We start from the raw sequence: 25,075 nt of genomic DNA on the forward strand, positions 1-25,075 counted from the left end.
CAAAACTTTTGTAACATTACTAAAATGATTAAAAACACGAACAGTGAGTAATAATGTAATATCTATCATAGAACCTTCAAAATTGCATCCAACATTTTCTTTACTTGGACGAGAGATGGGCGCGAGTGTCATTTCATTTCTTTAGAACTAAATTAACATAATTCTCGTTGTTCTACCAGTTCACATGATTTACGGATTTTAAATAAAGGATACAAATCTTCGAGAGGATAATACGATATATTTGCTATATATAATAATTATCGCAAATAATTTCAATGGAATTTAATTTTTTCAAATTGGCAGCGGGTTTTAGTCCCATAAGAAAAGCATAGGACCCCCCCTGCGCTCTTCACTTCCCTCAGACCCCGATATATCTCCTTAAGAGACGTTATTTGGGCCTCAACAATATGTGTTATTGGAAGGCACGAAAAATTTCCAACTCTGATATAAATATAAGAAAATATTTGTTTACGGCGAAAAGTTCATTTAGGCTAGTTTTCAATTTAATGCCAACTTTATTAGATACGATTCTTTATTCCGCATTGATTTACTCATTTAAAAAGGTTAGGCATCACTTACTGATTGGACATGAGAGCCTTGTCCATCATCCATTGGCACTATTTTGTGCACCACTTGTGGACATATACAACCAGCTATGGTTCCGATGCCATTAGAAATGCCCATTAGAATACTGGCATACTTGGGGGCAATGTCCAGGTGGTTGACATTGAATCCGGAAATGGCAAAACCACTAAAGGCCACTCCGATCGATAGAGCCGTCATTCCTTGAGTTACTGTATTCGAGTAAGCCATTATCAGGAAGAAGGTTGCTTCCATTCCAAACCCTAAAAATTTGGAACAGTAAGTGATAAATAACTGGGTTTAACTATGCTAAGGGAAATCAAGTAATCACCTCCACAGTTGAACAGCTTCCTAACTTGAGTCGTGGTTAAAATTCCATTTTTTCGTAGTTTATCAGCCAGAATCCCCCCAGTCTGTACCACCACTGTCATGAAAAAGTGAGGAAGGGGCCCAAGCAGCGCGTTCTGTAATAAACCGGATATTAAAAGCGAGCAAATATTTACTCAAAAGCAATAACGTTGCAGTACAGTGGGTGCTATTTGCATATTTTTCCTGGCTATATTTAGCTCATAAAATAATTTTGTTTGGACAACGAATAGTACGTTTAAAGTGAGTTTACTTTTAACATCAACATATTTATATAAAAATATATTTTACCTCTGTCAACCCAGTCCCGAAGGCGTCTCTAAAGTATATCGCTTGAAAGATAACAAGTAGGTAAAAATTCCAGGATCTGCAAAAATTCGCCACGAATATGGCGTAGCACGGCATCGACGTAAAGAAGGCTTTCCAAGGGGTGTTTCGAAGCGTGGGTGCTTCGTACGTCATTTGGGAGTCTCCTAAGGACGTTTGTATAAACATCAGTTCTTTTGCTTCGATACAGGTATGATATGCGGGTTTCTCGAATACTAACCAGATCCACGACAGGTACCTGAAACATGGACAACGACAGTAAATAGCAATTCAGTGAGGTTAGTGATTTAGAGTTCACTAATTGTTTCATAGGAAACACAACAAAAAATTGGAGCCGTATGAGATTAGGTAAAGAATTGAAGTCCAAGTTAGTCTAGCATTAAACTTTTTCAAGTAGAAGATATTGAATACTATGCAACAGAGTTACTGAGAATCGAAAAAAGTGTTTCCATCGACGGAGAGGTACCGCTTAAGGAAATAAACTCGTACCAAATGAAATCTAGGCTGGTATGGCCCTATTGGAAAGGTTTGACAAGGACAGGAAGTCAGAATGATGGATACTGGAACAAGAGGACCAAGTGCATTACGAACCAGTATAAACTCATCTGTAGGGGATCGAACATTAAAATATTCATGTAAACGATAATGTTGACAAGAAATCAATGAATAAAGTGGAGCAAAAGGATCAAACTGAACTTGTAGACTAGAAAGGATAATAGTAAAACTGCTAATTGGAACTGCAGACGCAAAAACATCTGAGGAATATTAGTATGGTAGAAGACAGCCTGGAAAGGTTCCACCAAGAGGAAGAAGTATTGCAGGAGATTGGAGACCAAGTAAGAGAAGCTGGAAGCTACGTGAAAGAATCGTTATCAAAATTGTGCAACCTTATTAAAAGGTTTAAGTTAAATGAGGAACTCTAACTTCATAGCGGTCCACAATAAACCTACAAATGATCGTAGTAGAGAAGAGTATTATATCTACTCCATATATAACAGGTTATTCCAGCAAATCTGAGATTGTTGTTTCTTTACATTTGCTTCACCGGGTTCTGCATTATCGTTGTCCTCTCTTCTCTATCTTGTTTATTGACATACTTATTTATTATTTTAATCCCATAACGTACCACAGAATCCCCACTACTCCATAAAAGTAGAAAGGAGACAGAGGTCCAAAGGCTCCTATTAACGCCCCAGATATAGGCATCGAGAACATAACGCCGGCGTAACATCCACTGAAGGCCAGAGTTGCTAGGCGTGATCTTTCTAGAGGTGGAGCCCAGTGCCTCATTATGCCGTGGCATGCTGGATAAGTGACTCCCTAAAACAAGAAAATTACCAATTTCCTTAAACAAACTAAATCTGTTAGAATTGTAGGCATATGCCCCTTAAATTTGTCTCATATCTTACCTCCACTAAACCCTGTAGGATTTTAACGACTATAAGGAAGTTTGGATTCTCGTATACAGCTGGAATACAAAGATTCAGGATGCAGGAAGATCCTATAGCGGCTCCAAACAACACATTTGCGGGATAGGCCGCCGCTATCAAACCTCCTGGTATCTGGGTCACAAAGTAACCCCAAAAAATAGCAGAATCAACCGCTGCCAAAGTTTCATTCGTCCACGTATTGTTCTGAAACGGAATACAAATAAGAGATTTGGTATGTAGACACATCCATTGCAAATTTATTTTTTGTTAATTGCATAACGTTTTGCTTTCAATTAATATTTTTTGACCAGAAGAATAGCTATATTGTTGTTTTTATTATACGTTAATTGTCATTTTACTTGTACAGGGCTTTCATTAATGTCCGATACCCACGTGACCAAATTGGTTGTCACTATCAATAAATTTGATTTTCTTAAGTTGGCTATTACCAAAAATTTCAAGTTTAGGGACCCTAAACCAGCTGTCAGTCCAGAGGCGTCCACCCACGGTACCGCGGCCGATAGTTTACGTCATTACTTTCTTATGCCAGTACGTTTTCCCTTGATTGTTTTTCTGATTTACCAACATTTTTACGTTTATTTACTTTACTGACAACAGTTCTTTTCAGAACTACAGAATTTGTTTGTGTTTTATACGTAAGTAAATAATGTATTTTAATGTTATGTTTACTTATAACGAGCGTTCAAATAAAAACGTGGTCAAGTTGGTTCTGAAAATTTGGACGTAGGGCGTAGCGTATAGCAAATGAACTTAAACGTCATCTGTCAAAGCGCTGTATCGCCGCTTTGTTATTGAAACTGACAGCTGCTATACAGCTCGTTGAGAAATGAGGTTAAGTTGGTCGCTATAAGCTACGCCCTACGTCCAATGTGTCAGAGCCAACTTCGATCACGTTTTTATTTGAACGCTCGTTATCTGTTTCATATTTTTAGACTTCAAGTGTTTAAAAATGCCTTTTACACCTGAGCAAGATGCCTATATTTTAAAGGCACATTTTCGGAGTGCCACGCGAAATCCAGATGGAATTTGATCATATTCATTACAATTCTGTATTGATCAATTCACTGAAGCTTTCCCTGATGTAGACGTTGATTATGACGTTTTTAGGAAGCACAAATCAATACTTGTCAAGAGATATGATGAAAAACATTGTATTTGTAAGGGGAAATCAACAGGCAGGCCAACAGTTTTAACTGAAAATGCAGTTGACGATATTCGACAACGTATGGAGCAGAGCCCTAAAAAATCTATCCCCCAGTTGTCTGCCCAAACAGGTATGCAGGTAGTTTTTATGTTACACACATTAAATACTTGAAACTACATTTATAATTAACTTAAAAGCCTTAAAATTAATTTCTGTGTGTATTAATCTGAAATTCTCATAAGACGTTGTGAGAATGTGAGTCTACAGTGTTAACTGCAGAGCAGAATCATGTAGACGAAATGAAGCAGCACAAATTTGAGACTGTTATATGTTGTAAAAAAATAAAAATTTTATATCGTTTAAAGATAACGTATGTACATTTCTGAATATTTGTTTGTCGATAGGGTTCTCGGTGGGAACGTGTCACAAGGCTAAAGAAGGAATTGCACATGCACGCATACAAAGTCTCTATTGTTCAGCAGTTGCATCCACCAGACTACTACCAACGAATACGGTATTGTGAATGGTTCAATGAAAGTCTGAACAACAATGATTTATTGAATTTATCAGGTTACATTAACAGCCAAAATTACATAACGTGGGCTACAGAAAACCCACATGAGTTTATTGAATCTTCGTTACATCCTCAAAAAATTGGTATATGGGTAGCCGTTTCAAGGAGGCGGATAATAGGACCAATTTTCTTTCAAGAAGTGATAAATGGTGAAAGGTATAGGGGGATTTTACGACAAGCTTTAGAGCAAATGCATGATGACGAATTACGATTTGGATATTTTCAACAAGATGGGGCACCAGCACACACCGCAGCAGAAACGGTTAGATATTTGGAAGAATTTTATGGGGATCGAATTATTAGTAGGGGATTGTGGCCTAGTCGAACCCCTATTCTTACACCTTTAGATTATTATCTCTTTAGACGTATAAAAAATAATATTTTCAAGCAGCGAGTTCACACACTTGAAGACCTAGAAGTAACGATTCGCCATGAATTGGAACGTGTTTTCGAATGCATTAAACGGAGGGTAAATTTGTGTCTAGAAAATGAAGGAGGACATTTTGAACACTTTTTATAATAAAAACTAAACAAAATACCATTCACCAAAACACTTTTTAATGGTGCGTTGAGAATGTTAACTTTGTTAACAAAACGCAGCATCGGAAAAAGTAGAAGTGTTTTGGTGAGTGGTAAAATTATTTTCTGTTTTGTATCGACATCAAACGTTCCAAACCTATCCTAAGATAAACAAAACTATTGTGACTTATTTATATTCTCTACCTGTTAAAACTTCTAGTTTAAATTTGAACAAGTGTAAACATGACTAATTTTTTACCTGGAACATAAAAATTTTATGGCAAGATGTATGCAATATGTAATAAATAAACTTTTTAATAAATATGAAATGTCCAGGTGTAAGCCGGATTTCTTCATTTCAGTTCTGAGTTAATGTAAATTTCTAAATTAATACATCAAAATAAACGGCTAAAATGACATCTTTCTTAAATTACCTTTTCCTTTGATAAAAATAAAATATCTACACCACTGGTGCTATAGACTGATTCAGTGTTTTAATTTTTATGGAATACCAATTTGTATTGGGAAATGTAATGTTGGTTGCCTATCGTCGCGATCACGTGGGTCTCGGACATTAATGAAAGCCCTGTACTGTTTCATTACCAATTCCACTTTGACAAAACTCATACTCGTCCTCATGCCAAACATGATGATGAAGCCCATACAACTGAGGAACGCTACTGTGATTCTTTTGGTGAGGCATGGTATTTCTGGTCGGATGTAGTGGTCGATCTTCCTAAGAGGTGGCCGGTCGATCTCTGGAATGCTCTCCGGACTACTGGCGTCGTCTGCAACTTCGCTGCCTTTCTTCGCGGGCGCGTCGAATTCTTCGTACTGTTTCCTGTAACAAAGAGCAGTGATGTTCCAACATACTACTTTCTGGATTCAGTAAAAGAGTCCAACAAGATAAAGAACATATACGTATATCGAAAAATTACTGTTTTGTCTTAGTGACTATTGCTAATGTTGATAGTTTCAAAGGTCGTTAAAATTGATTTTACACGAAAATGTGGAATAACATGTAACGACAGTTCTTTAGCAAAATGTTCGTTTTCGTGGGGTTCGTGCGAGCAGTGTCGCGTGTCAATATAAAACAGTAATGGATAAAACTCATCAGTAATTTCTGACAAAACTACAGATTAGATTAACCGTCGTTTAAAGCGGCGCAGCGTTTCATGATAAATGTCCCCTAAAAGACTTGTATAATGCATTTTAACACAGACTTTCATAACATGTAATGACTATCTCAGCATTGTGAAGGGAACCATGTTAATGTATTTTAGTCATCAGCAGAAAGGGGAGAGACAGAGACAGGAGACATCCAGTTCTGGATCGGAGCATTTTCAAGGGCTTTTAGAATATTTTTCGTTATAATAAGTCTGACATAGAAAGAATAGCACTTTATGTTAGAAATACATAATGATCATTTGATCTCATTTTATACTTTTAGCCAAACTTAAATTATTTAAAATTTACGTAATACTTATGTAAATGGGAATGAGACAATGCTAGCAACAGGTTTAAAACAAGGTCACTAAGTTATAGTAATACAACATATTTCCGTAACAGGTCGTCAAGACGTAATATGGATAAAATCTTGCATTTCACTTCATGCGTTGTGTAGGTTTCTTTCTAGAACTGCTTAAACAATAAGTTGCAAACAGTATAAAATAAAACAATAATGTTACTATATATAATACGACCCTATATTAATCTTTTCTACTCGTAATAATAAATAGATTTTGTTATGAAATGGTTTCTCAGAGCTAATGGAAAAATATGGCAGACCTCCTACCACGCGGCTTCATAGCATTCCTTCTCAATATTTCAGCTTTAATTGATATTTCTCCTTCAGTTAACGCCGCTTAAACTTAAATTCTTAATTTTCAGATTATGGAGGACCTTTTTGGGCTAAATTGTATTCCTGGTAGACTTAAACTGATATTTCTCTGGCAGTTTAATTTAATTTACTTCATCTTATCAATTTCTTCAGCAGAAACAACTGTAACCTGAGGGGTTATTTCTTTATTTATCTATCTACCGTTATGACCAGTATCATAACGATTCTGGATTTCAAAAGGGTTTAATATTTAATTCTCGAAAGGGAATTTATAATTATCATTACACTTTAATTAATACGTGGAAACTTAGAATGTTGTACGTTCAGAGAATGAATTCCAGACACTGTACGTCGCTCATGTACAAGGTAATCCAGTGGTTGGTTGTATAGGGTGACACTTAAGTTGGAAGAACAAGAAAACATCAAAACTTTTCAGGAAGGGTTTTAATAACAATAAAAACAAAACAAACAAACAAAATAATGACACAACGGGCTCGAAAAACATTATTAATTAATTTATTGACACGCGACAGCGTGCCAAGATTCAGGGAATGCGAGATCCATAGCAAAATTTGGACTTTATCCATTAACCCGAGACTCTCAAATTAAGTGGAACCCAAGGAAATACTGCCTTTTTTTCGGAGATCTCTCCTGAATTCGCTTCGACACGCCCATTTCTTGGGTCCACAAGTTTCTGCTTTTATCTTATTGGTGGTCTCTCTGAATGTCGGGACACTTTGGTATAACTATACTATGTTAATAATCACCTAATTGACTTAACTTACATTGATATTACAAGTAACCCTAGCCTTCCTCTAGTGACTCCGTGTAGCAATACGCGACAGATTAGTCAATCTCATTTAATATATTCTTATAGCTTGGAAAATCCGCCTAAAAACCAGCTTTTTGATCTATTACTTTCTTTTCCAATTATTATCAATTTAACAGTTTCATTTAAGTCTAATTTGGAACCTTTACGACTTTCTCGTATTTTCGCGCATTGTTACAAATATGGGTTTCTTTGTTCTGTCCCAGATTACGCTGGCTCCTCCCGGATGCAACAGATGACTGTCACATGGCGATACGTTTTCAAGAAGTTACTTTACCCGAAGTGTTTTGGGACTGTTCTTAGAAAGCATAATCGAACTATTGAGCCCCAATTCTTCTGAAAACCGCCCTATAAATTACAAGGATTNTGGGAACTTAGAAATATTGTACGTTCAGAGAATGAATTCCAGACATTTACCGTACGTCGCTCATGTACAATCCAGTGGTTGGCTGTATAAGGTGACACTTAAGTTGGAAGAACAAGAAAACACCAAAACTTTCCAGGATGGATTTTAATAACAATAAAAACAAAACAAACAAACAAAATAACGACACAACAGGCTCGAAAAACATTATTAATCAATTTATTGACACGAGACAGAGTACCGAGATTCAGGAAATGCGCGATCCATAGCAAAATTTGGAATGACTTTATCCATTAACTCGATACTCTAAAACTAAGTAGACTGCTCAATGTGGAACCCAAGGAAATACTGCCTTTTTTTCGGAGATCTCTTCTGAATTCGACACCTCGCTTCGACACGCCCATTTCTTGGGTTCAGAAGTTTCTGCTTTTATCTTATTGGTGGGCTCCCTGAATGTCGGGACGCTTTGGTATAACTATACTATGTTAAAAATTACCTAATTGACTGGACTTACATTGATGTAAATAATTCTGTGACTAACTGAACTTACAAGTAACCCTAGCCTTCCTCTAGTGACTCCGTGTAGCAATACGGGACAGATTAGTCAATCTCATTTAATATATTCTTATAGCTTGGAAAATCCGCCTAAAAACCAGCTTTTTAATCTATTACTTTCTTTTCCAATTATTATCAATTTAACAATTTGATTTAAGTCTAATTTGGAACATTTACGACTTTCTCGTGTTTTCACGCGTTATTACAAATATGGGTTTCTTTGTTCTGTCCCAAAATACGCTGGCTCCTCCCGGATGCAACAGATGACTGTCACATGGCGATACGTTTTCAAGAAGTTACTTTACCCGAAGTGTTTTGGGACTGTTCTTAGAAAGCATAATCGAACTATTGAGCCCCAATTCTTCTGAAAACCGCCCTATAAATTACAAGGATTTGGCTTGTGTTACACGACGTTTTCGTCATCAGAAAATTTTCAGTTTTTTTTGATAATTCCGTTTCAATGATGAACGTTCTTACAAATGCCTTCATCTAAAACTATTCAGTCGTGAAAATTTTAAACAGTTATACTCCATTTAAAGAAGTCCCAATAAGAGGGCAAAAATCTGAGAGTTTGTAGTATCTTTTAAAAGAATTTTCGAGGGTGAAACAACCCTATCGGAAAAACCACCCCAATTTCTGGATTCTGGATCTTGAATTTCCGAGAGCTGGTTGGATTGGATTTTTTTGTAAATAATAGTAAATTATATTAATCGACACTAGCATACCCCCGACTGACCCCTGGGGGTTGAACCTACCCCCGCCGGCTGTTGGAAAATATACAAAAAATTTAAAAAAGGACTCGGCAAGGTTTCGTAAGGTTTTCGAGGGCGGAGATCACTATGGCGGTGTTATTTTTTAACTCATCTGACATTAAATTGAGCTGAAACTGCTGTAAATAATTTTTTTATTTTTTGTGAATTATGGACAGACTATTTGGCCTTAGTCCGCCCCTGCCGACGGACGCACAATGATAAAGAAGACCCGATCAAAATGGCCACCCATTAATAACCGTGTCGTGACAATTTGACGAATGTATGTCGGAACACCCCCTTCCGGCCCATCGAGGGTTGCTCTGATACCCCGACGCATAATTACATTGGATCAAAAATAAAATCAAACAAATTACGGTGTCATATATTACTGTGTGTAAATGTGATTACGTTCACAAATTTCCCCTAGGGAGCAGAAAGACATAGAACTTTTGTGAATTATATTTAAAAAATTCAATACAATTATGTAGTTTCGAACATCAAACAGTGTAAATGTAAGTATCTTTTTAAAGCAAAATATACAATTTTCTGTTCATGAAACGTGTAATTGTTGAAATAAATTGTTTATTTTCGTGTGTTTATGAGATAGAGAAAATTTGATATTATTTGCATAAAAAATAAACTCATCTTAAATTTTCAGAAACTGCAAATAGATATTAAGAATATTCGGTAATAAATTCATATATGCTTTCTAAATCTACAGTGTCCGGAAACGAATGAGCCTTACTACAAGGGTAGCTTTTTAAAATTATAACGAATGAATTGGTTTATATAAAGCTTTCTTAGCACAATCTTGTTTCCTTGAGTTATAGTCTTATTTTTTACAAAAAAACGTAGAAGAATATTTGCAGTCTGTGTTCTTTGCTATATTTTTTTGTTGGTGCATATTTTCAGAAAACGCTATGTTTTATAAAACGTCAATTTATAAGTGTATTGTAAAAATTATTTCAGAGAAAAATTAATTTCAATTTTTCACTGCTATCAGTTATGAATATTTGGGGTTATTAAATTCTAATGAAACTTCACCTATTTGTATTTATTACTATACAGTAGGGTGGCCTAAAAAAACGAATACTTTTTTTTGTGTCTCTTGTGAAGATATGTTAGTTTATCATGTTTTAAGTGCCCCATCAAAGAATCAGCTCTAAAAATTTTTTTTTGAGGTCGCTCAAGATTTTTAAAAATTTACAAAATCGTCGAAAATTTAATTTTTTTTTAAATTTTTTTCTCGTTTTGTATCATTTTCTAGGTTGAAAAAAATCTCAATTCTGAAATTTCAAATCGATATTCTGATTTCTAAAGGTCACTCATAATTATTTTAACTTTCAAGTAGTGTACAGGGTGATTCACTATATTTTGATCCCCCTATCAATGTGCGATATATCAAAATATATTATAACTAAATATGTAAATCCTTACCTAATTGGAAAAAAGGCAGAAATGCTTAAAAAAGGTTTAATCAATTACAAGATGTCTTATTTTCTTAATAAAAAACCTTCTTTTCGTTTTTTAATAGTATCTCGCTTATTGTTAGCGATGGACCCAACAAACCCTACATAACTATGCTCGACAGGGAACGTTCTATCCAAATATGTAAAAATATACAGGGTGTTCCATTTAACTTAACAAAGTTAACATTCGCGGCCATTTTGTTTGGACTTCATTTGTTTTTCTACTATCATTTTCGAAAAATTCATAAAAACTCGTGCAACTTTTATATTTCACATTTTTTTATAACTCTCAAAACAAAAAAGTTAAAGGGTGGGTCAAAATATAGTGAATCACCCTGTACCTATGTTTGCGAGCGACCACTAAAAATAAATATCAACGAACTAATATTTTTTTTTTATTGAATTTGAACAAAAGAATAGAAATAAATCACGAGAAAGTGTTCTTCTTTTTTCAATATCACCTCAAACGAAGCTGAAATGAAACAAAAAACGGAAATATTTCCAAAAATTAATCACGTTAGCCTTGATTTTTTAGAGGCATAATGTTGGTCCCCTGATTATGCAACTTTGCCCCCATTAAAGCTACTCCGTATCTGTTACCGTTTCCGAGATCCCTGTAGTGAGCACACCTGTAGCAGCCTGCATATCTACTTCAGCTGAGAAAGTATTTTTTTATCGTAGTCTCACTAAGCGTTGTCTTTTGATTTGAAATCAATCTAGATCGTAAAAAGTTATCAGGGGTACAAATTTAAGAAAGGGCTGAAATTTTATTCAATTAAAATATCCTCTAATACCAATTAACTGATAATTGTATATGTAAAAGTTTTTTCAACTACAAAGAAATTGCGTGTTTAATCCTCAAGAATACATATTTTTATTGGAGGAAATAATTAAAACCGTAAATTTTTTCTTACTTTAATTTGAAATTTTATTTTACGTATGACTTAGCTTTAGGAAAAAACAACCCTAAATGTATTTTTAAAGTAACATTTTAAAGATTTTATTGCATATCAAAAATGTTAGTATACATATAAGTGTCATCCCAATGGTTTCTTCTTAATAATATGACAACCTTGTATTAGTATTTTCACTTCATCTACAAGAAGGGAAAAGGGCATACTCGTCTGAAGGGTGTACGGTATTCGAGATCGGGATAAAATGTTATGTCGATTGCTATAAACACAATTCATATCAATTCACAAAGTTGAACAAGGGATTTCTCTATAAGAGGCTGCTTTGCTGTTCAGGCACGTAGCTAGCATCAGAACTGCAATATGCCACTCTATCCTCATTCCTTCGACATCGATTCGTATTCTTATTTGCTCTGTTACGTATTTTCCTAAAGCCCCATATTTTGTATTAAAGATATATAAATAATAATACATTAATAGATAATTATTAATATTAATAAATACATTTTTAATCTTGTTGTTTTCGTAGAGAAAATTAATCAGGAATTATTACGCGAAACTTCGGCCGATCCTGCATCGCCTTACATACTCAACTGATTAACTCTATCACGCACTAGCTTGCTTGCTCTCGTCTACAGATTTATGTTGTTTTATTTCAAAATTGTACGTTTGTGCTGTCTTCCAAGACGACACCTCCCAAATATGGAATTTTAGCCTTATAGCACATTAACTGGAGTCGACAATCACGAGAAATGAAGTTTGTTGAAATGTATACGCCGCCTTGGCGGTAAGTACATTTCCCGGCAATTTCTGAGACCACTCGACGTCACTTGCCGGCTGCTGCTGGGTATTCATGGAGGTCCTGAGTGGTTCGCAATCAAGGGAATCACGTCGCAGACGCACCAACTGATCGATGCCGAGCGGGGAGTATAATAATAAGCGAAAAAATAAAATAAATTAATTTGTAATTGGACTCGTGGAATTGGGTCACATTACGACTTTCTGGCAGATATGAGCTATAAACTCTCGGCCGGGCTGTGTTTGAGGAATTCATTTCTTATTAAATTTATGAATAAGTAGGAATATAAAAATAAGTCGCCCCAGTGTACAAAATTTTCTGGAGAGTAATTAATTGTATGCGAAAAATGATAGCAACTGGCGCTAATTCATGAAAACAAGACTCTTGGGAAAGAAAAATGATTGCCCAAGAGGCACAGTATAGAAACATTCTGGTTTCTTAAAATTTCTCACACAGAAACAAATAAAATTTCACTAATAGTCCAGGCGATACTTGTTTCGGGTTGGGTAAAACTCATATGATCGGAGATTTTTGCTTTAACGACTTCTAAATAACATCAGAAATGATAATATTTCTATGCAAATAAAAAAAACCGTGGGCTTAATTGTTATTGCAAAAAAGTATAAAAAAATAACAAAAAAATTCATTTTTTTCTTGGATTTCTCGTCGACAACTTAGCAACTATTCATTTTAGACAAAAATGGAAGGGGAAAAAAGTTTTATAATTAAATTTTGATCAAGATAGAGTTAGTTGCAATTCGAAAAAATAATTATTGTTATTGCAAAAATCGGAAAAATCATTTAAAAAATTGCAAAAAATGCTAGTTTATTTGTCNAAGCTTGAGAGCTCTTCTTTTTGTGGTGAAATTTTAAAGTATTCAAAGGCTTTAGATTTTTAGAAATTTGATTTTGAAAATTTTTTAATTAAAAAAAAAATTAAAAAAATTAAACAATTATTATGTAAAAACTATCGAACCGAATTGGATGAAATTTGGTGTGATGATTCTATGCACTAAGGAGTTTAATTGGGAAAAGTATGAAGATCCTAGGTATTATTCAAGTGTCTGAAAAAAATTGACAAATAAACTAGCCTTTTTTGCAATTTCCGATTTTTGTAACAACAATAATTATTTTTTCGAATTGCAACTAACTCTATCTTGATCAAAATTTAATTACAAAACTTTTTTCCTTTTCTATTTTTGTCTAAAATGAATAGTTGCTAAGTTGTCGACGAGAAATCCCAGAAAAAAATGATTTTTTTTCTGTTATTTTTTTATACATTTTTGTAATAACAATTAAGCTCACGTTTTTTTTATTTGCAAAGAAAAAATTATCATTTCTGATGTTATTTAGAAGCCGTTAAAGCAAAAATCTCCGATCATATGCGTTTTACCCAAGTACACCCTTTGTAAGACACATATCGCCTGGACTATAAAGGCATTGTATTTTCCAGTAAACAGTTATATTTGTTTTCTGATGTATCGCGAGGGGTGTAATCGCGTAAAACCCGAGTAACAGGTGAGATTTCTGTTGCCACCAACCAGCTAAATAATAAATGCAGTGCTGACAACCTGTTGAATTGTAGGGGTGATGATTGGAAGCGCGAGAAAGGCAGGTGGTACAAGGGGAAGAAGTTAAAAATGTAATTGAGCCGCAGGTAATCTGTAAATTGAAATAAACTGGCAGAAAAACGGAACGACAAATTATTTAATTTGTGTAGGTTCGGTTTAGCCGAGTAATTTAATCTCGGTTTACTTACGTTTGTGTCGGTAATCTTGGCATTTAGAGTTTCGGCACGTCCTGTTGGAGCAAGGACTTTAAAAATGGAACTTTTACCTATTCGATTCCTACTAAAACCCAGAAGAGATCTGTTGGAAGTGGCGGAATACGGGAGGATGAAACATAAGTGTGGCGCTATTTTTAATGTGTTACGTTGTGTTCTTGGGAAGAAGAATCCGTGCATCCAAAAGTTTTCGGGATATTTTCGAGGAAAGTCGCAAATAATTACCTAATAATTTCTTAGGGTAACCTGAGGATAGAATACAAATTTATATAATCATAGTTCGTATAACCCTTTACAATGATTTAATTAATTGTAGGCAAAAAATCACTGATTGTGAATCAAAACACATAAACTCCATCAGCCAGTGTCGAAGATGCAGTGTCGAAGATATTATTAAGAAAACGAGTTACTGTTTTTTAATTTAAAATAAGTCTGTCGTAGAAATTTAAAATAATTCCAAAATTAATTTCCACTAAACAATTTGCAAACATTTTTTTGGTAGAAATTAAATTTAATGCAAATGTGAAAAAATCAGTCATTGATGTAGGAATTTTAAGTTTTCTTCCAAATATTTTAAATAGCCAATGATTTTTTTCAGTTTCTGATGGTTACATTTTGTGAAATTTTAATTAAACCAGAGGTGTAACTTTTTCAAAGGTCTTTTAGATTAAATGTTACTCTGTAATTTGTTTTTTTTTCCATTCTTGAAAAATTTTTGTGTAACGCGGTTTACAAAAAATTCCAATTTTTTTGATCTTGGCATTAAAAAAAATAATGTTTTGAGAAATATAGACTTTGACAATGATTTGTATAATTTATAATTGAGATTTTAACTCAAATACAATTATACAGGGTGTCCCTGAATAACGTGTAAAATTTTTTGAATTTTGTAATACGTATTATTCGATTTTGGTTATTTTTGTGGTGTGGACTTTTGCTTTCAATCTACACATTTTGATGTTATACAGAGTGTTTTTTTAAACTTACAACTTCTACAAAATTGGTGTTTGATGACAATATCCGTTCATAACTCTTTCCTCTTTCGGGCAATAATGACAACTATTTTTTATTTGATAGGTGATACCATTTGGAAGTTTTTGGGTCTCTTGTAGAATTTTGATTAAATGAGCGGTTTGGGTACAAAAAAATATTTTTTAAATGTATAACATTATCTTTCGACCCATATTACAATACTCAACAGTAGGTGCTAGTAGGCTCTGATATTGTAGCTTGACTGTAATTTCAGTTTAATCTTGTTTGGGATAGCATTATTTTTGGCCCTGTTATTCTACCCAATAGACTGAATGGGGAACTTTTGCAAAACTCGAGTTATTGGAAGATGTACCGTTACTATTCAGAGCTAACATTTCACTGTAAATATTCGACAGTATCTGAACCAAAGAGTCCCTCGTCGATGGATCGGTAGAGGGGATAATGTTCCTGTTAACTGACCTATACGTTCACCAGACTTAACACCTTGCGACTATTATCTTTGGGGCACTCTGAAAACAACAGTGCATGATTCCACATCTAACCTAAATTGAGTTGTGGAGGCATATCCAAAATGCTATAAATGTTTTAAAAATAGCCCTTAATAACTGCAAAGGGTGTCCTTTAACTTTCTTCGCCGAATTAACCTTTGTTGTAGAAAACTTTCTTCGCCGAATTAACCTTTGTTGTAGAAACAACGGTGGTCATTTGGAACAGTTTTTAGTTGTACTAAATTTAATAACCTCAACTTTGTTGCTTTTATCTCCAGCATTTTTTAATGTATTTGATTGTTTTTACGAATTAGGTATGTTGTAAAAAACTCTAATTCGTCGTATGTGTGTATCCATATCGAAAAATGAAGTAACATGTGGTTTTAACAATTAATTGTAAAACTGGCACATATTTTGTGAAATGGAAATCTGAAGTTGCTAAGTTAAGTGTGAAATTAAACAATGAATGAGTCAGTACTACATATTCAAAGAAGCTGCAATATCAGTAAACAAAACTCAAAACAAATATTTTACATTGGCGAAAAAATAAAACGAAACATAGCTTTGGGAAAATATGTGGTAAATACTTTTTTGTAACAATCTGGAAAACTGTTTGTAGAATTAGTAATAAAGAATTAGTAACAAAGTTTAAGTCATATTTGTAAACAACAAAATATAAAATAGATACTAATACAATATTTTGCTTGCACTTTTAACAGTAATTTACGTTAAGTTAGTCATAAAACTCATACGAAAAAGCTCAAAAAGTAAATTTAAAGCAATGATATATTTACATTATAACTTTCCTTTATGTCTACACAAATTTAATTTAAATATGTTTCCATTGACTTGCAAAATAGTTTAATAAATAATCCCCAAATCCTAAATCTCATAGATTAAAATAATGTAGATCACAGTTCTATGTTCATCCAATAATCATTGCATGCTCATCTCCAACCACCAATTTCTCGAATGGAAAATTTTTATTTGTAGGATCGACACACTGAACTCATATGAAGCTTGCAGGATGGTCTGCTGTATAAATTTCTCTTTTATAGTCTGCATCGAATTGCTCTCGTACATATAAAATAAACAAATAAAAAAAACCGTCGAATACATATCTGGGTTTAGAGAATTTTTTCTAGATGCATTAATTTAAAAGACCATTTTTCATATTGTTAATAGAACAGGATTATGTATTATCTTATTATTATCTAACGTCAAAAAATGCCAGCACCTCATCAGTCTGTTAAAAATTAATTAATAGATTGACTGAATTGTACCGTTGAAAGGAAAAATGATAATAATTCTGTGTATTCGTAGAATATTTGTGTAAAACTTATTACATACAAATTTTATAATAACCCGAAAACATTTACAATTTTTGCAAAAGAGAGATACAGTCTGTCTACTGTACTGTAATTTGTAGACTTTTAACATAAAAATAAAATAAAATAAATGTAAATACAAATCACAATTTATTATCAATCAAGAATTATAAATTCAAGTTACAAATAAAAAGCGAGTGATTGGACTTTTATCTATTTATTTATTTTTTACTATTATATTATCATCTCTACCAAATTTATGAATTATACAGTCTAGGCAGTGGATATATTTTTATTTCTGACGTTTACGTTAAAGGTTCAAGTCAAAAAAAGTTATTTGAAAATCTCGAAACAAATATTAATTTAAAAAGTTTCACAATCTTCGTAAAATTTTAGTTCATCTTTCAATTCATTTTACTTACATTTTTAGCGCACCTTTCCAATGCTTCTTTATTGAAAATATTAAAGAAAGTTTTGGGGTTTGATTCATCTACACCGTTAAATATTAACTCTGTTATAGACTCGCCTCCCAACCATGAATGAAACCAACTTCCACTAGCACTGGCTTTGCAACTCGATAATTACTATAATTAGTAAAAGGCAGGATGAATGGAAATATGACACCGATCCCGAGTCCGGAGTTGATTAACAAACGCGGAGTACCCCGGAGTATTTCCAGAGGAATAAGCGCGGCGCGATAGACCGGAGCTGAAAGTCACGTGTTTGTGGCATTTCTGGTGTCTCCTCGATGCACTTGTGCGATGGTTCTGAAGCTTTTCACTTTTCATCGATCTTATCGCCTGTGTGCTTCGCCCCATTATTACAGCCCCAGCAGTATCGGGAGTTGGCATGAATTTCTGAAACCGGATTTTTGGAAGGAATACTTTAGTATTGTAAAGAATTATTGGGTTATTATGGCCCTTCATTGTGTAAAAAAACTCATAATAGTCCAACCAAATTACATTTGGAGAAAAAAAATTGTTACCTGGACTTTTATAAGTGGAAATGGTAAAAGGGCTTATAATAGACCTAAAAAAATAAATGCGTGAGCAGGGGTGGTGGAGGATCGATTTAGGAGATTGAAAAGTTGTGAAAAATTGTATCATTGGGATTTCTGGCGAAAGTTGACGTCAAACAAATCTAATACAAAAGTTGTAGATCATGCAAAGATCTACAACTTTTGTAGAGGTCACTTTTTAAGATAACCTCAAAATTTCCGAGAAAAATGCGAAACACAGGTTTTTTCTGATTTTTCGTTTTTTATTTCTCATTTCCGCAAAAATAATTTAATTTTGACGAAACTTGGTGAAATTATACCTTTCTGTGTCTTATATAACCACAAATTATTTTAGATAAAAAAATTTCCGAGAATTAATTTTTTCCGGTCTGACACTTTATTTTTAAAGAAAAATTCTACAGAAAAATCATCGCACAGAGTTTTGCCGATCATTTTTTCGTTTTGACATAAGTATACTTTTTGGTGAAATAAAAAATCTGTAATCACAGTTCAAAAACATGCTCAAAAAAAACAAAAAATTATTTTTAACAATGAATTTTTCAGTAATTGTTGATAATTTGTTGAAATTAAAAAAAATTCAAAAACTTATTACACCATTCCTACGAAAAAAAAAATACAAAAAAACTGTGTCTCATTGTTCGACTACTTGAAAAACTTTATTATTGTACAATATTGCTATAAACATCTAAATGGAATTACAAATGCACAAATGATAAATTATGTCCGGATGATTTGAGATTTCAACAATACACAGTATTAACTGTAAAGTCTACTGTTGACGCGAAACCCGAATACCCGAAATTTTGCAAAATCGCTTTATTTTTTTTCAGGCTTTATTTGAAAACAAATTTTAAAGTAAATTACATATTTACTTTGTCACTTTTTTCGCTCTATCCAATGGCGTCAACATTTTTGCAATCCGACGTTTCGACTTCGAGGGGCCATCATAACGTTAATTTTTTTTTAAATATGTCGCTGCTATTTTTATGAGAAAAGCTAAAGTCATTTTTAATTCTGAATTAGATGATATTAGGTACTATTGCAATTGCTTAAAAAGTTTTTAGCTTGTTTTAGCAATCATTTAAAATTTTACCTGAGTACGGCTCTGAACACTTTCAAAATATCTATTGGAGGAAGTCGTAACAGTATACGTCAATACAGCACAAAATATCCTATTTATTCACTATTCGACTTATATTTAAAGTGATACCGCACAAAAATAAAGTTTTGGGTCAAACAATGAGACAGTTTTTTTTGTATATTTTCCGTAGAATTGAATGTTGCAATAATTTTTTGATTTTTTTTTAATTTAAACAAATTATCAACAATTACTTTGATTATTGAAAAATTAATTCTTGCGTCATTTTTTATTTTTTTTTTTGCATTTTTGAGCATGTTTTTGAACTGTGATTACAGATTTTCTTATTTCACCAAAAAGTATGTCAAAACAAAAAAAAATTATCACCGGCAAAACTCTGTACAATGATTTTTCTATGTAGAATTTTTCTTTGAAAAAAAGTGTTTCAGACCGGAAAAAACGAATATCTCGGAAACTTCTTGATTCTTTTATCTAAAAAAAATTGTGGTTATTTAAGACAGAAAGATATACTTTCACCATGTTTCGTCAAAATTAAATTATTTTTGCGGAAATGAGAAATAAAAAACGAAAAATAAGAAAAAAACTGTTATTCGCATTTTTCTCCGAAATTTTGAGGTTATCTTAAAAAGTGACTTCTACAAAAGTTGTAAATTTTTGCATGCGCAATGATAAAATTTTTCACAATTTTTCAACTCCCCAAATCAACCCTCCGCCTGCTCACGCATTTATTTATTTTTTCGCTTATTATAAGCCCCTTTACCATTTGCACTTATAAAAGTCCAGGTAATAATTTTCTTTTTTTCCCTCTAAATGAGTTATTTCGATCGGTCTATAATAGTAATCGTAAAGAAAATATATACTTTTTAGTTATTATTATGATATTATAAACAAGCATGATAATTATTAATATTAATTTATTTATTAAACGAATATATAAAATACTGAGAAAAAGAGTAATGTCCTTCAGTTAAGAGAATACCATTGTGTGCAATATAAGTTTAAAAATTTAATATATTTTTCTTTAATATATAACAATATTTTACTCTTTATTAAGATATTAAGCTAATTCAAACAAATTCAAGAAAAACATTTTTTGAAAATTCTTATTAAATGTCAGAGTCAAAGAATGTTCTTTGACACCAAACATCTAGGTGCAAAATAAAATAAATGTTAGAACATAACGTACTTTTATGATAAACCCTTTAGAAATGTCCCACATAGTCATTTTTAAACGTCGACCTTTGTAAGAGGCAAATTCAGTTCGAAAAAATATATCGATAAGTCTCCCACATCTAAATTCAGTGCGTTGGAAGTGCATTACATTTATTTAATAGTCGGAAAGGGTGGCAGGAGTAAAAGAGAGGTTTGGAAAAGCGAAGCGGAGTTCTCTAAAACGATTTCAATCTCTAAAAGCCACGCTTTTTCCTTGTACTCAAACAATACTAGACATTATATTGCTACTCGATGCAAATTGTTCAGGTACAGTCGAGCCAAAAGGGGGGCCGGTTTGTTTGAACTGAGGGCACTGGGCTGGGAATGAATATTTTACTTTTACGAAGAGATTCTTATTTTATATTACGAGTTATTTTCACAACATACAAAATACTTCAACTAATAGGCTGCTTAAAACTACAAAATGCGGTCTATTTTAAAATGATGATTAATATAATAAAACTGTGACGTGTCTCGTGCAAATATTTTTGATGTTTGTGTCTGAAATATAAGCAAGTATACGTCACGTAATGAAATTTTAAGGGCATCGGGGAGTTATTTGATTCCATAAATGAAATCAGGCTGCTATCTGTCCAACGGAGGGTAGAATTGATCTATTTCAATCTGGCTCTCTCTGATAACCGCCCAGAAAACTTATCCCAGCAACAGTTAAGGTCTATGTGTACGGCTTTTAGTTTTGCCATTCGCTGTAGCTGATTTTATGCGTTGACCTAAATATCGATTCGAGATTTTGGCCCAATACCAATTTCCTTTAAATGTCCTTTAAATGTGATCTCATTGTATTTTTTTTGACCAACTTATTCTACTGCCATCGATATAATAATATAATATGAATAACATGTAACATGAACAAAGTTGTCTGAAAAATAGTGAGACAAATTTTAAGGTGAATGTCAAAAAACTCATAGTATAGTTCCAAAAACGTTGTTTAGTAAAATTATCCGCTAATTTTTAATGCGACTTCATCTTAAAGGAAAATCTTATACCCCGTATGTCCCGCTTCATTCTCCACAACAGAATAGCCATAGAACATCATGTTGATTCCGTCTGATCCTCGTCCTTTATCAGATCATTCATTCCCTCGATGAAGGGTCACTCGATTCCTTATCTGGGGCCTCTAATGTGCATTTTATACTTCTATCTTTCACAATCAACAGTACAATTCATGGCGCTCTCGAAAAGCTTTCTATTCTCTCTGGTTCCGGTTTGGCACAATGGTGAGGATATTTCGAATAAAAGGCATGGAATTTATAAAATTTTATGAGGCGACGTATTGGATTTCTCGTATAATTTTAGTTTGCCGCATAATAGACGACTTACAAATTTATCGATAGATACAGTCACTAAAAAAAAAAAACAAAAACAAATATTTGTGAAACCAAATTTCCTCAAAATTTACATCCAATTAGCACGTCTAGTTTCCTATATACAGCGTAACGTTAATGGATCACCCTGTATATTGGATACCTCATATAAATTTAGTTTGCTACATTATGAAAGAGATAAAAAAACATGTTGTGATACTGAATTCGCTGATAAAACGGATATTTAAATAAATAGACGACAGAGCAATATCCTGTGGTAGGGACAATGCTTGTTTAACACGAAAACATCAACTTCTTGCCTCGACGAGTATATTTTACGAGGATAATCACAGCGGTAGTGTATCTTTAGAAAAAACATTTTCTGTCCATTAACAAGATTAAACTGGTACGGGTACACCCTTTGTGCGGATTTTCCACACAAGACACCACAACAATGCTTGTGCCTTCTATTGTTAGAAATTCATTCTACAGGAACATATCACTTACGCTAAATTAAAAAAAGCGTTGCGAACTTACTTGTGTTAGGACTGCAAGGATGTCTGCCGAAACAGACCGAGAAAAAGCTAATAAAAGTAGTTTTGGAGAACAATGGATGGAGAAAAATTAACAACATTAATTCTAAGAAATGGTAAAAGTAGTCATTTTTAATTGGATTTTTATGTTCACTTAAAAAAATATGTGTGTATGTGGATGTTTCATTTCGTGTTGAATTGTGGAATTTTGAAATATTAGTTTTTCAATTCGCAAATAGTCAATCCTAGCGAGAGCCCCAAGAGTACACCTATTCCAATTAAATTAATGAAGACTAATGAGAAAAGTTCGTACCCCAGGAAGCTTTCATGAAACTGTATCAGAAACTTCAGAGTAGAATTATATCAAGTATCAAATATAATTATATGATTGATGATTCTATTAACTTTGTGTTTACGGAGATGATTACCTTAATCGTTTTAATATGGCGGTGGTTAATTTACACACCTGATACCTTTGTAAGCTTTACATAATTATTATGCTTTTCAATTAAAATGTGATAAATATTGCTGAAGATACAGGGTACATAAACCAAGAGCATCTACCCCAAGTAACTTTGGTTCGAGAGGGTTCAGGTTAGGGCGGTATGGTAGTAGACGCAAAATAGTATGACCTTTCTTTAAGATTTGTTCAACGTGTATTTTTAATGTTGTTTTTTTTAACATATCCGCAAATTGAATTCGTTTGTCTTGCTTCATTTCATCCCTTTGACATGCGGATGTAGAACATTTTTCAGCTTGAGGATTGTATTATGGTGCATTGTTAATCACTAATACAGAACATGGCGACAAATTTGGTATGTTTCGCTTGCAAGCACTATTAATTTTGACAGTTCATATCATCATGATAATCCCCTGACTCGGTTTTTGACTTCAAAAAATAATTTCGTTTTTAGTATAAATCCATACATATAAACCATATTTCTATCCAGCATAAGCTATAAATAAACGTTGTCCTTTTGATAAAGTCTTCAGATCCTTTGACCACACCAAAGAATTGATCGAATCTTCACGGCATTATTTCATTCTTCTTAAAAATGCCTCCCTTGAGTTAGTTCTTTAGTTGTCTCTTATGTCAATTTTTTATTTTTTTTATTTTTTTTTCATTAGCTTGAAGTTCTTTACTCTCTCTTTCTCTCTCTCTCTCTCTCTCTCAGATATTTTTTAAGTTTGATGTAGGTAGCACCTTTATCTTGTAATGTAATTATAAAATATATTTATCAACAATCACCTTATAATCGGACTTTTACCCACCCACACATATGACCTGTCTAAATAGTGATACTTTATCCACTAGTGGAATAAAGTAACTTTATTTCACTAGTAGAATAATGAAAAATCATCACTTCCCTTAATAACAACCCTTGTAGCATTGTTGTCATCATTTTCGGAACGCATAACATCTGCCGAAGTTTGTGAAGATTTTGCACAAGTTACGGATGTCTCTTCCTGTAAGGAACAGTTATATTTTCCTTGAATTTTCCTTGCAATATTAAGTTGGTTAGATATAGACTCATTAACATAACTTTCTGCTCCAGAGGAGCTCTTCCATCCACCATGCCGTTTGATGGTTGTAAGATCAGCACCTTTATTGATCAATAAAGTTGTTGAAGTACGCCTCATGCAATGGGCAACTATCTTGAGCTTCTTCAAAAGCAGCCACAGAAACACAATTATTTTCTTGCACTTTTACCAAATTCAGATAGAACTGTTTATTAAATAATTGATAATAAACAACGTACAATAGCAACCAGTAGGTTCACCTACCACGTTTCATTGAATACTACTAAGAAATATCAAGTCATGCGAATATTTTTTTATTAAATTCCAATAATTCTGACTCAACAAATATGATTGTGATGTGATTATGGATAAACACGTTCTATTGCATTCATGTTTTAATTGCCTTTTATCCACTTAAGAATATGAAACGCTCGAACTACGTTCTCGCGTTTAAACATTCTTGCGTGGATAAAATGCCACACTTATACAATAAATAACTATTCTATATTGTAAAGTTAATCAATTTGTGCTAGAAATGTCTCTGTAACATCTGTAAAATACTTGATTACATTAGCTAATTATTGCTGCCAGAAAAATCTCCACCTTCTGCTAATGACAGTTTCTTCAGAAGGATTTTTAAATAGCAACGAGGGGATAATTGGTATTGATTACGAATATTAGGTGGAAATCTACGTAAATAGGTCATGAACACGAATCAATATTTTTTTATTCATATAAAGGTATTTTATATGAAGAAATTGTACAAAGGGAAAACTTAAAACTAGTACACAGTACCTATATGTAGTGTTTATGGACAAAATTACATCAATTCACTCATTATGTCAGCCATCATAAATTAATGAACACTTTCGATTTTGGATTATTTCCAATTTCAAAGATAATACAATTTCCATGCTCCTTTTGAAGTATTGCATGGACAGCATTATTACCATAAAAAAAATCATGTGCACACCTCAATGTCAACTGAAAAATTATTTCCACAGCAGTGTCAAAGAAAATAAACGCACTCTAATATTCCGACATTTACTCTGTGAACGCAAACCTCGTATATCAATCAAAATGATGAGTTCTTCAAACTGAAGCGAAATGTAAAATACGTAATTGTCTACTTTTCTTTGTTCACAAGATACTTTAAATTATCAGAAACTTCTGGACTTTTTTGATAAAATTAATAATAAGACAACTGTGGACCTATAAGCTAGGATACCTACTGAAAAAAACAGTTTTAAATATCATTGCCAAAAAGGGTTATAAATTATGATGAAAATTAAT

The 25,075-nt window shown here is 33.2% G+C and overlaps 1 protein-coding gene across 1 annotated transcript in view; it reads right to left on the reverse strand.

Annotated features, from left to right (window-relative positions):
• LOC108905365 (vesicular glutamate transporter 1) overlaps positions 1–8,063 on the reverse strand; it is a 13,592-nt gene extending 5,529 nt beyond the window's left edge. Inside the window, exons 1-7 of the mRNA XM_023454041.1 lie at positions 8,050–8,063; positions 5,567–5,804; positions 2,685–2,909; positions 2,402–2,595; positions 1,240–1,513; positions 914–1,046; positions 580–845 (exon numbers count right to left, since the gene is read on the reverse strand). Coding sequence (XP_023309809.1) covers positions 580–845; positions 914–1,046; positions 1,240–1,513; positions 2,402–2,595; positions 2,685–2,909; positions 5,567–5,804; positions 8,050–8,063 — 1,344 coding nt within the window. The remainder of the gene's footprint in view (positions 1–579; positions 846–913; positions 1,047–1,239; positions 1,514–2,401; positions 2,596–2,684; positions 2,910–5,566; positions 5,805–8,049) is intronic.
• Positions 8,064–25,075: the final 17,012 nt, after the last annotated feature.

The sequence above is a fragment of the Anoplophora glabripennis genome, unplaced genomic scaffold (assembly GCF_000390285.2).
Source record: "Anoplophora glabripennis isolate ALB-LARVAE unplaced genomic scaffold, Agla_2.0 scaffold42, whole genome shotgun sequence".
NCBI classification, from domain to species: Eukaryota; Metazoa; Arthropoda; class Insecta; order Coleoptera; family Cerambycidae; genus Anoplophora; species Anoplophora glabripennis.